This window comes from Gavia stellata, chromosome 27, assembly GCF_030936135.1.
Source record: "Gavia stellata isolate bGavSte3 chromosome 27, bGavSte3.hap2, whole genome shotgun sequence".
NCBI classification, from domain to species: domain Eukaryota; kingdom Metazoa; phylum Chordata; class Aves; order Gaviiformes; family Gaviidae; genus Gavia; species Gavia stellata.
In genome coordinates this window covers 6,432,891-6,445,609 of record NC_082620.1, presented here as the reverse complement: position 1 = coordinate 6,445,609, position 12,719 = coordinate 6,432,891, and the positions used below count along the sequence as shown (strand labels likewise).

At 48.3% G+C, this 12,719-nt stretch overlaps 1 protein-coding gene across 1 annotated transcript in view; it reads left to right on the top strand.

The window, feature by feature from the left end:
• ACAP3 (ArfGAP with coiled-coil, ankyrin repeat and PH domains 3) overlaps nt 1-12,719 on the top strand; it is a 93,359-nt gene that overhangs the window by 61,028 nt on the left and 19,612 nt on the right. The window contains exons 5-10 of the mRNA XM_059829863.1: nt 1,563-1,621; nt 4,715-4,898; nt 8,715-8,759; nt 9,209-9,304; nt 9,648-9,722; nt 11,038-11,049. Of these exons, the coding sequence (XP_059685846.1) occupies nt 1,563-1,621; nt 4,715-4,898; nt 8,715-8,759; nt 9,209-9,304; nt 9,648-9,722; nt 11,038-11,049 (471 nt within the window). The remainder of the gene's footprint in view (nt 1-1,562; nt 1,622-4,714; nt 4,899-8,714; nt 8,760-9,208; nt 9,305-9,647; nt 9,723-11,037; nt 11,050-12,719) is intronic.

The window sequence follows — 12,719 nt, the reverse complement described above, 5'->3', positions numbered from 1 at the left end:
CTGTAAATGGTCTGATATAAGGTGACTGTTCCTGCCTCTTGGAAGAAGCCAGGAGAGGTGCTCACCACTTCTGGGTCTTACCCGAACTGTGTAGTGAAGCAGAGTAGGTGGCCAAAAAGGAAAGGAGAGATGGTGGGTGGGGTGTGGAGGGAAGCTGCCCAAAAAACTCCCACTGGAAATCCAAGCTTGCCACAAAGTGGAGGGGGGGGGGGTTTAAGAAAAGCAAACTGGAAAAAGCTGTTTGTTTTAATCCAAAGGGCTTTATACAGTCTGCTTGCTGAGAGAAGGTGCCTTGACGAAGTCCTGTGTCAGCCTCGCAGGCCCGAACAGTCCCTCACGCTCTGTGGGCTGGGGCAGCCTCCCCTGAAAGGGCTTTGGTCGTTTTGGGAGAGAAAGCAAGGCCAAATGCTGGGTTGGGAAATGCTGCTCCTGGTGACTGCATCCTCAGGAAGAGAGGCGCAGTTACCATTGTGCGGTCCTGGACCTCTCTAGGTTAAATTGGCTGCTCAGGACACAGTGCGAAGTTGGAGCAAATGAGCCAGGGTTACTCATGCCAAAGAGCTGTGGTGATGCCAGACCCCAGCACTGAGATTTTTCAGGGTCTCATTAAGTTTTGGGCCAGTGCCCAGGCTTTGTGTTCCTGATGGTGGAATGAAATAGGGTCCCTGTCCATTCTTTGTGGGCCACTCTTACTAGCCAAGTGTGGCCAGTGGCTTTTCTCTGTAGCCCCAGGATGATGTGTACTCCCTGCCGCAGTTGCTATGTGGTCTGGGAGCCTCTGCCCATCTGGTCCCAATTAGCCAAAATGCTGTGTCATCCCGATACGTGTCTGAAATATGGAGTTATCTGTAACCGTGCCTGTCAGAGATGGATGGGAGGGAGCTGAGCAGACACCACTGTTCGGCATCTAGCAGAGGGTAGGGGGAGAACATATCTAAAGGAAGATGGGGAGGGCTGGAGATGGGATGGGTGTAGAGTAATGGGCTTGGGAACATTTTTTATGAGGGACAGACAGGAGTGTGAAACTTAAGACTTGTAGGAACAAAAGACTGGTAGGAACTAAGTCTCTTTATATCGTATGCATGGACCTGTCACCCATGTTCATCAGCGTGTGGCTGGCTGTGAGGTACCTTCAGCGATGGCTCCTGTCTCCTTCCCTAAGTGGTGTAGTGTTGAGGTGACGGTGCCCTCCTCTGGCAAAATGAGAAATTCGAGGCTCAGCAGAGACAGTTCAAAGTGGGGGCTATGAACGCAACTGCTCGTGCAAACACTCCTCTTACGAAGGTATGTTGGTGGCGTAGGTCCCTCTGGGATGTTCAGAGCCCTGGCACAGGCTGTGGAACCTGCAGTGCAGGAATTCTGCACTTGTAAGGGAGGGCTGAAGCTGCAGAGAAAAGTTATAATCCATTATGACAGCCATCAAGTAATGGACACCGCTAAACCCTGGAGTAATGCTGAGTCCCTCACATTGAAGGTCCTAGAGAGCGTTCATGGATTTTCTGACTCGTCAGTGTTTCCACGTTGCAAAAATACTTGACATTCTTTTCCCTCTCTTCTTTCAGATCCTGTTTGACCAGGCTCAGAGGTCAGTCCGGCAGCAGCTGCACAATTTTGTGAAAGAGTGAGTACTTGTCTTATCAGTTTGGTCTTCAGCTTCTTGAACTTCCATTGCACTTGTCCTTTGTGCACTGGAAACAGAACTACAACCTCCACACAGCTACTGAAGGCTCTGCTTGGAGCAAAGAGATGCTGAAGGGCAGAGGAAAGGATCTGGTTTGTGTGATGGCAGTTGCTGTCATCTTGCTACACTAGCATTTGCTGGCTCTGTTGTGAACCAGATGTCTTCATCCTGTTCCCAGCTCATAATTAAAGCTGGACATGAGGCATACTTCCAGATTAGAGCATCATCCCGAAGTCTGGTAAGGTTCATCTGCAGAGCCCATCTTTGCTGCTTCTCACTGATCCTCTAGGTTAAACACATCCCAGAGTCCAGATCCCCGCAGAGCAGGGCCAGCTCTGCATCTTCTGTTATGTTCGATGCAGCGTTTTGTTAGTGGTTCAGACTAGTGCATGATTGCAGACAGGAGGAACTTTGCTGCCAAATGACTTTGGGGTCCAGCAGACTTACTGTGTTCTTAGCTCCCCGCACAACATGCTTAGTCCCTCAAAATTAGGGCAGCTCTGCTCTTCTGGAGTAACCTGAGCGTCTGTCTGGAAGATGAGCCTTACAGACAGGAGGGCCCTTCTTGTGTGGAGGGAGCAGCTCATCATCACTGTGCCTTCAGCTTGGAGCTTGACCACTGGTTCAGAGTTCTTTGCTAATGGAGAGCAAGTTTACAATGCCCTGGTGTGAGCAAGGCAGAATATTGCATGTTAAGGATGTTAACTCGTACGTGGCAGGCCTGAGGTGCGGAAGAACTGGGCCCAGGAAGTTTAATCGGATGGGGAGAGTCTGTACCTTCGATGGAGTCTCCCAGCAGGCTGTCCCTGCCATTGCTGCGTTGACAGGTTTCCTCCAGTGCTGCTTTTCCCCGGGGCAGGTACGGCATCCCCTCAGCTGGATATAGGTCAGAGAGGCAGCTGAGGCCTTCAGCTAAGCAGGAGCTGGTTGCCATGGGAACTGATAATTGTGAATCCCTCCTGGCTTTGTGGCTTGACGGAGGGAGGGGGTCCCTAGCTGACCCCCCCATTCCTCGTCCCCGTCTTCTTGCCTAGCACTCACCCCCACTTTCTCTATAATCATTCCTCTGATGAGCTCAGATTTAATCTGCTTAAGGCTGGCAGTCAGAAGGGGGAATTTCGCCTTCCTTTTGGGTCCGTCATCCTTTCAGCAGCTTTGCAACTTACTCTTTTTCGTACTTGTGCTGCTCAGCCTCTGCGCTTGCAGGCCCTGATGCTTTCATCTTTGCGCTGCTCCTGCCCTTGGTTGGAAAATAATTTCTATGCTTGGGACCGTTTTGAATAATCCACTTAGGGCCAATCTGCAATTTCCTGGCTGATGATGGGGGGAAAAAAGGAGCAATAGGAACTGTGCCCTTGCGTGGTGATGCATGCGTATCTGAGAGGGCAATATTTACCCTCTAACCTGCCCTCCCTGTCCCCAAGCCCTGAAGGTCTTTGCCTGGTTTATTTACATGGTACACGCAGGAGAGGGCAGCTTGCCCTGCCCATGCTGACAGTGGCCAAATGCTCTGTGACTGCCTTAGCACGTTACCGAGCCACAGGCCTTGCTGAGTAGGAGTGTTTTATTAGCTAAGTCTTGAGGTTGCAGTCATCCTGCTGCAGCCTGGCTTAGAACTAGCTGGGAATTCCCAGCAGTATCAGGTGCCTCCGAACTCCTGCTCCTTTCCACGGGGCATGTGCGCAGATGAGGAAGCCATCCTCTCCAAAGCTGGATCAAAAGCTATGTAAAATCCCCACAGCCCTTTGCTGCAAGTGCCCCAAAAATGCAGAAAGTGACCCTGGTATTTTCCCATGGCTGGAGGTAGATGGCCATGTAACTCAGCAGCCCTGGGCATCGAGGGCTATGGGAAGAAGCAACAACCACCAGAACAGTAATCCAATCACCTCTATTTTCATTTATCCTTGCTGTACCTGCCCATGGTAGGCTCTCTTGGCCAGAGGCCGATCCGTACATGAGTATATGCAACTTCAAAGAGTTTGCCCCGGGGCAGAGTTCAGCATTTGCTGTCTGTCATGTTCAACTGAGGCTCTTCACCTTCCCTAGGGCAAAGAATAAGTGGATGCTGCTTAGTTACTAACAGTTTTTAACTACTTTAAGTTACAAAAATTTGTAATTAAGGTAAATGGAGCTTCCCTGGACAGAAAATAAGTGTTTGTGTTACAGCTGCTGTAGATCAGCATTGCTGTTTTCAAGTCCTGAGGAACCAGGGCCACTTGTAAGAACTGATCTTCAGGAATTGCTGTCCTCGCTTCTTTGTGGTCATGCAACTCAAATCAAGTCCTACCTGAACAGTACCTGCTGTTTCATTAAAAAAGCAACCAAACAAACTCAAAAAAACCTGCCTGTTGCTATGCCTTTATAGCCTGCCCCTGCAAAGCAGACCCCTGATCCCATGTGAGGTCTCCAGGCATAAATAAAACTTTGAAAGTTCATATTGTGTATTTCCAAATGCAAATGTTAATAAATGTGCCTATTATAAAAGGGGAAAAGAATAGTCAAATGTCTGGATTTTACAGTTAGACAAGATAGAATCAGCTAGAGATGCACATGAACAGCCTGGCTGCCCTAATTGAATGCCCTGTTCTGAATTTGAAGAGTAGCTGGTTTTACTCTTTTCACGAAGTGAAATATGAAGCCTGTGTTTTCACAGGTAGGTTCTGAAATGTTCTGTTCACCACTTACTCTGAGGGTAGTTGTGGACTATCTTTAGGGCTAGCTGCCATCTAGCCTGGCTTTCTGGATGCTGTCCTTGGAGAATTCCCTTAAGGCTTTGAAGGCTGTATGTAAGGTCTGATACCTTTCCTTGCCATCTGTCTCTAAAGAAAGACTGTCTAGAGTTAATCTGGAGTCAGTCCAGCTGGACATGGTGGAGCTTGATGGGGTGGGTGAGGATCCCAGTGGCATTGGGAGCAGGACCTCTGAGTGATCATAGAGTACCGGGTTGCACCTCTCCCTGCCTTGCTGGTATCAGCAATGTTCCGGCTGCTTTGTAACGATGATTCTCACCATTTCATCTTCTTTGGGTTCCAGTGACGTCCGGAAGTTCAAGGAAACCAAGAAGCAGTTTGACAAGGTGCGAGAGGACATGGAGATTTCACTGGTGAAGAATGCCCAGGCACCTCGACACAAACCCCATGAAGTAGAGGAGGCAACGGGCACCTTGACCATAACCAGAAAGTGTTTCCGGCATCTGGCCCTAGACTATGTGTTGCAGGTTGGTGTCTGTGCCCCCAGTTCTGACTGGATTTCCCAGTACAGAACAAGACATCACAGGCAAATTGCTAAATAATCTACTGTAGGGAATGAAGAGGTTGAGGGATGAGAGAGGGCAAGTAGGGTCTTAAACTGTGTTCAAAAGGGTACTGGATTACTAATCTATTGGACATTTTGCCCTCTGTCCCCTGAGGCAGGGAGTCCTTAGGACTGGTGTGTGATGGAGCATGAAGCCACTGAGGTTTGCTCTAGTTCCGGGCACTGGTGTAGTTGTACCACTATGAACCCGTGTGTGGTTTAGCAAAGCCCTGTACTGCGGGAGGTGCCAGGGCTCTTTGAGCTGCCTTTTGGCATGATCCAGCCTGTCTATAGGAAAGAGTAGGCTGTGCTGGGATGAGAGGACCTTCACTGGTGGGGCTGTGAGTTCTGCAGCTGATCATATCTGCTTGAAATAGTCACAGGATGTCAGTATGAGTGGTGTAAGACAGGGGAGGCTCTTTCCCAAATCCTTAGCTGCTTTGATCTTTATAAATCTTAAAACAGTGTTATGAAACTACTGAAAGTGAGGGACCGAGCACAACATTGTCTGCTCCTACATGTAGAACATGTCCTTAAGGGCAAATGTCTCAATCTGTGTACACATGTAAACATCCATGTGTGTGTACTTGTGTTCATGCCTGAAACTCCAGATGGATGTGTGTGCATGTGCAAACATGCATCTGGATGGGTGCATGTGCGTACATATATGTATATGCATGGTGCATACCTACCTATGTTGCCACAGTGGAAATTCCAGTTGAATATAAGGCAAAAAAGTTTTCAGAGTTACGCAGCACTGGAATAAGGACCCAAAGTGATTCACAGTCAACGGGACCAGGTGCTGAACAACTTCATCTAACTTGGAAGTCAGTCTTGCTTTGCCCAGGCAATTGGACAGTCTGTCCTTTCAGGCAGCGGGTATATTAAGCAGACAAATTCAGTGTTAATATTGATCCATGTGTGTCTCCACTAGCTGCCACTCCCGCAGCACTGAACTAAGTTCTGTCTGATCATGAGGCAGTCTCCGACATCACGTGCTCTGGCAGCTGTGGATAGAAAGGCAATGCTTTGCCCTTAAAGTATAAATCGTGCATATCATTGGTCCTCCTATTAGGATTGCAATTTTTTGCATCTAGGATTTTAGACACAAATGCAACTGTAGTTGCTGGCAAGGTCACACTATAGTAAGCTCCCTCCATTTCTCCCACTGACGAAGAGGAGGAGTTCTTTAGTGTGCTGATCCAATACCAGGGAGGTTTCCCTGTTGGTCCACTGCAAGGTACCAGTCTAAATCCATCACTTTTGAAATGCATCGACATGAACTTGTCCAGGCATCCTTTGGTATTTAATCAAGGGTATTGTGAGGAGGGTTATCGTTCTATTCTTCTATATCTGAAAGGAGATCTTTTCCTGACCCTGAATGTCCACACAACTGAAGGGCACCCCCTCATGATGAATTAAAACTATATCCTCATTGCAGTAAGTTAAGCTCTCCCACCACAAATCCCAACTCAGATACTTGGGAAAAGGGACAACTTGGCTCACAGAAAAATCAAGTCCCAGAATTTGCCGTGGTGGAATCAGCTCTGGAGGAAAAGTCCCATTTGGCCCTCCCGCAAATGCTAGGTGCAGAAAATCTTCCAACCAGCATCCTCTGTTTTTTCTCCAGCCTCCTGAGAGACAGACCCTGTTTTGTGGATCTGTTGAACCTTTCCCATCTTGCAGAACTCATCTTCATCGTCTTTGACTTTGTCAACAGGCCTGAAACTGGCATGGCAAAACTTTAAGGATTACTTGCACACCTTGAAGAGAGCCAAAAGGACCAGGACCCAGTAAAGCACAGTTCAGGGCAAGACTTTTCACTGTGATGTAGCACGTTTCCATTATTATAGTGGCTGTTTCATGGCTATAAATGGCCAGGAGTTACTGCTGTGGAGTGAAACTGTCTGCTGGTATAAAGCAGGGCTACTAGTTCCAGTCTTTTTTTCTTTACCTAGTGCACTGGGTGTGGAAGGGAGGGATCTAGGTGGCTGGGGATATACCTCAATTACTTTGTCTCCCCTCCTGTGTTGCTGGAGCTGATGACCAGGTTGCCTAGTACGGAGTAAGGAGGTGATCCTGTCGTGCCTCACGGATACTGTTCCGAGCAGAACTGGGACGGGCGCCTGCAAGCTGCCCTTCGGTAACTTTTAGATAGTTTTACGTTCAGTTACTGCAAGCATAGTGCTTCTAAGCAAACTGATGCTGCATTTATAAATGAGTTATTAACACACTGGAACCGATTGTCTGTCATGGTAACGTGTTATTCATGACACTGACAGCTGAAGCCCCATTGAAACTTTCTGCTACGTTTTGACAGCTTCTTCAGTGCTAATTGCAGCACTTGTAAGACTTCCCAGTGTAGCTCCTGGGGTCTGTGGGCAAGCTGTTACATAACTGTGCTATTCATTTCTTTTGAAATTATATTCTCCTGGGTCAGTTCTCAGCCTATTAAATTTATTTTTTTTATTATTTTTAAATCTCAGGGATATTTTTCACTTCCAGATCCTTGACCCAGTATCAGAGAAGTGTACTAGGTCTCACGGAGTTTGCCTTTGTCCCCAGTTAAAGGAGGTTTGCAATAGTTTTCATTTCCAAGAGATGCTGATGGTTGTAGTCTCACTGGTAGAGTCATGAACATTAGAAACAGATACTACCTTTCTTGTTCTTCCTACATACCTCGTAGTCCTGCGTTATTCCAGTCTTCCTGTTCTTCCTTTCGGGGTAAGGATTGCTGTTTGCTCCAAAAGATGCTGTAACTGTGCAATTGCATGGAGTAGGGTTTAGCACTCATTTTCCCAGTGGTATAGGACAATACTGGAGAGAGAGGAAAAACTCAGGGCATAGCACCTTGCTGCATTGTGCCCAAGGTTTTGTGGTAGGGGTTTTAGGTGGGACTTCCCTGATCACAGATGCAGGCAGTGAACTGTGAGGTGTGAAGGATGAGCTGCTACAACCACTCTTGCAGGAGGACTCAAGGAATGGCCAGGCTCTCCTAGCCTCACAGTAAATGCTCCCAGCTGGTTCTTTTGCACTAGCGGGGTGCATTTCCAAAGCAATGCTATCTTCCTGTTGCAAGAGGTACTGCAGTTCTTCCCTGGCCAGGGAAGAGGTGTAAGCCTGAATGTGCTGGAAGGCCTCCTCCTTCACCCCACGAGTGCAAGCATGTCAGAGCTGGTACGGGAAATGCTGAGCTGCTGCTGCTTCGGTGTGGAAGGAATGTGACAGTCTCAGGGGCAGTCAGCCATGCACTTTTCTTCAAGAAAAATGGGTGTGCAAAGGGTGTGCACACTGAGAACACAGCCCCCCACCCCAGGTACCATGATTTCCTGGCTGGCTTCACCCTGATTACTGAAAAAGCCCATAACACTACACTGGTACCTCCCAGCCTGCTAAGAGAAATGGAAGCAGTGACCTGACAGATGAAATAGCTCCTTCATGTGATACCAGATTGCGCTCTGGGGTCACTGTTTGTTGTCAGCCTGTGTACAGGTATATACCTAGCAGTAACCCTAATCGGTTGTAGCCCAGGTCGGAAAATGCATCTATGCTGTTCCCCTTTTTATTCCACCTGGAACTCGCCAGAGCTGTCTTTTCAGAAACTAACTTTCTGGCACTGTCCTTGAATAGTTTGTGGTTTTCTGCTAGGGGTATTGCAGCAAGTTCTTCACACTTAGATGTCCATGCCAAACTGCTTAATGCTGCTGATGCTGAGAATCTTATCTTGATTCTTTCACAGATCAACGTCCTGCAGGCCAAGAAGAAGTTTGAAATACTGGATGCGGTAAGGGCTCTCTGTGTTTTCTGTGGCTGCTCTCAGTGACTCAATGAAAGGCAGCCCTCTCCATTTCAGGTTGCATGGGTCGACATACTGACTCCTCGGTCTGCCCTGGAGATACTGTCTGGGACTGCTCTGGGGGCTGCAGGTATGCTAACAAGAGGGAAGAATGAAGGACCAGCAAGATACTCCACGGGCCAGAACTGGAGGGGACTTTCAGGGGTGAAGGACGCTGCTTTTACTGCTTTGTGCTCACAACAGGGGTTGCCTGACAGTGTGGAAGGATTTGTGAGAGGAAGAAAGGAGAAGAGAGAGAGGCATCTAATGGATAGATTGCTTTGGGAAGGGAAAGGGTTAGACCTTGAAGAGACTTGTTTTTGGGTAATAAGGGATAAGGACTTTTCACACTCACTTTGTCCCAGAACCTGTTCTGACCTTGCCGTTTCCCTCCCCAGATGCTGTCCTTCATGCATGCCCAGTACACCTTTTTCCAGCAGGGCTACAGTCTTCTCCATGAACTGGATCCCTACATGAAGAAACTAGCCACAGAGGTGAGGGGACAGGGAATACGGCTGACTCAACCTGCCTGTTTGTACCCCTTCACCCTGAAAGAACATCCTCTTCCCTACTCAGCTACCACACCTGGTAATCAGGGAGTGGTCAGAGCATCATGCTTGTTGGATGTTCGATAAGCCATGCTGCTCTATGGGGTGGCAGCCCAGAGCTATAGTTACTTTCAGTGCACACCCAAACACAGCTCTTCTCCCCTCTTGTTGGGGACTTCTGATGTTAGGTAGGGCTGGTGTAATCCCAGAGCAGGGAAGCAGGGATGCACAGTGGCTCATAAACCTCCTTCCTGACTTTTACACCTGGTGTTCTCCTCCCTGCCTTTAGCTGGACCAGCTGGTGATTGATTCTGCAGTGGAGAAGAGGGAGATGGAGCACAAACATGCGCTGATACAGCAGAGGGTGAGTCCTGGGCTGCAGCTTGGTGCCCGCAGCACTTCTCTCCATCAGTGTGGTTGTCTGGATCACAGAGTGGCAGCTGCTCTCTGGTGAGGGGCCCTGCTGGGTTAGTCCTTCGCAGCCTGGAGCAGTAGCAGCAGAAATTGTTGAGATGAGAGTAATACCTTGTGGATGCTGGCAGGTCTAGCTAGTAGGTAGGCCTGATCAAATGCAGGGCGTTCAGCTACTGACACATCCGAGAGGGGCACAGGGAGGACCCCATGGGTCAGGTCACCTGGGTGGTTTTCCCAGCTCTGCCGCTGACCTGCTCTGCCTCTGAGCAAGCCTTCCTTCTATGCTTTGTCTCCTTCTTTGCTACTGAGGATGTGGGAAGATTTAAAGGTTCATGTTCTGTAAATGGCGCTGAGATAGAGGAGTGGATGTAGTTGTTTGTAATCACCTGTGAAAACATCTTGACTGCATAGCAGAGCTGCTTTTGGGGAGAGGTTAGAGCACTTCTCTCCCACCCTTTCCATTCTTTTCTTTTCTCCTCCAGTCTCGCATCCTTCCTCTGGCTGAGCAAGCTAGCTTTTGTCTGGCAAGCCCTATGATCTCCAGCTACTGCAGTAGTAGCATGGCCCTTCTGACACTTCTCCTGCCTCTCACTGCCTTTCCCCATGGTGAGGCAGCACTATGGCAGCATGCCAGAGTGCCCAGCCCAAGCAGATGGCCAGGGTCCCTGTTAAATCACCCAGCAGACAAATGAGTGGATGTGCTCCTTTGGAACCCATAGACAGGACTTGTTGCAGGGCCTTTTTGTCTTTCATGGTGAACTCACACTGTACTGAAGGGATGTTACTGGGTCGTGGGGGAGAGAGAGCAGGACTCTGTACAGCTATTGAGAGAGGAGCGTGCTGCAGTGAACTTCTTTTATGCAAGTCTGCTTCAAACTTCAGTTCAGATGATTCTTGCTTAGCTCCTGTGACATGACATGGCTACAGCCTTGGGCAGCATAACTTTGGAAAGGTCCGTGGGGACCCAAGCAATAGAGCTGCCAGGGCTGAGCAAGCTGTTGTTTTCAGCTGAGCTATGGTAACCCACTATGTGTGTGCTCTCCCCTGCTGTAATTGGGAGTAACCACCATGAACTGGCAAGATAATAGGATTTATTATCAAACAAGTCTGAGCCTTCAGCAGGGAGGCATCTTGGGTTAACGTGGGCTCTGATTTTCTAGACCATTCATCTGGGAATGATTCCAAATCCGAGGCTTGTAGAGACATAGCAACTAATTATTTTTTTTCTTTTCCTTCTCTTCACGGATTGCTGACCTGCCCTGCAGACCCTCCTGCAGGTGAGTACCCACATGTATTTCTTTCTTCTGGCATCTGCCTTGCTCAGAATTAGCACTTTGCTGCTCTGGATATTTACTAAGCCCTGCCTCTGAAAGCAAAACAAAAACCTTGCCATAGCATTAGTACTGTAACCTGAACAGCGGAGATGTAATTTTAAAGCCCAGTTTCAAGTGAGTTTGATTTTAATCCTCAAAGTTGTTCTCAGTCCTGTGCTAGAATAAGATTTCAGCTCCCTCTGCTCTGTATGGTGGTCAGGCTTGACTCGGAGTTCAGTATCGCAGTGGCAGCAGTACGTGGCTGGCACTTAATGCATGGTTGGTGCCTGGGATGCTCTGAGGACCACAGGTCTGGTGGGAGGTGAATTGGCTGCACGGGCTCGTAACAGAGGGCGTTGGTGGGCTTTCAACACACACACATGCGCGCACTCTCATGCTCTGTGGGGCACAGTAAGAGGGGATTTCAGAGAGCCCTGAGAAATAGCTGTTCGTGAACCAAGCCCCGAGTAGGAATGGCTAAGGAGTCCCTATCTGGCAGGCACTTGTGTGGATCAGTACTTCTCACCAGGAGGAATCTAAGTGGCCGTTGTTTTCTTTCTAATGCTCCCTCTCAAAAATGTCATAACCCATGAAATGGAAGCGTAACCAGATTTGAAAGCTAATGACAGACATTCCCTGTGAATGGCCTGTGCACATGCTCCCTTTGGTTAAGTGTTCTGAGGGAGGGGTAAATCCATTTGTGAACTCTCAGTTCTCCTGGGACTCTGCTGGAGTGATGACTTCATTCGAGGGAACATGGAAAATCTCTCTAGCGCAGTGCATTTCAGTTAAATCTCTTTACGTAGCTTTGCTGACTGGACAAGCAGGGAGTGAAGCGGAGGTCAGGTTCCAAGAGGGAGAACGAGCAATTACTCTCCATCAGGATACATATGCATAGAGCTGTGGCTCTCTGTGCATAAGCTTGTAGAAGGGCTGAACATCCCTACTGCAATTTAGGATTTAAAGCTTCCTGCCTGGAAATGTTATGAGACTGCTTTTCAGCTACTCTGAGCCAGTGTTGCTCCTCCCTTTGCAATGGAGCACACTCTGCATCTGGTGAGCATCTCACCGTCTCCAAAGGGAGTGCAGCGTGTATTTGAATATATGTCTTCATGCTGAGCCCAGAATACCCTCTGGTCTCTTGAAAAATTTGGAGATTTAGTTGTGCTTAATTAGAGAGGAATGGCAGAAGTCTCCTTTTTTCCTCAACACAGTCTCTTCCCAAACAGCCTGCTAGGGCATGACAGAAGGAGGGGGAATCAAGTTTAAATAATAGATTTTGAAGTGTTCTTGGGGTGGGGGAGCTGTGCAGAATCTGAAGACAGGGAATTTAATTGTCTTTTGGGCAGCTTTGTAAGACATGGAGGGCAGCCTTCTAAGAGCCAAGTTCATAAGGCATTTTGTGGCATTTTGTTTCATTATAGTTTTAATTAAAATAAAGTTGGTAGGAGAGAAAAACTCAGCCCAAACCTTGACTATTTTCTTTGATAGTGGTGCCTTTTTCCTATGCCACCCTCTCCCCATCTTCCCTCACTGAACATCTGCCACCTTTGGGGCGGATTCCTAGGGCAGCTATCATTTCCAGCTGTCACTTTAACCGCTGCCCGCTCTGCTTTGCCAGCTCCGGAACCTTA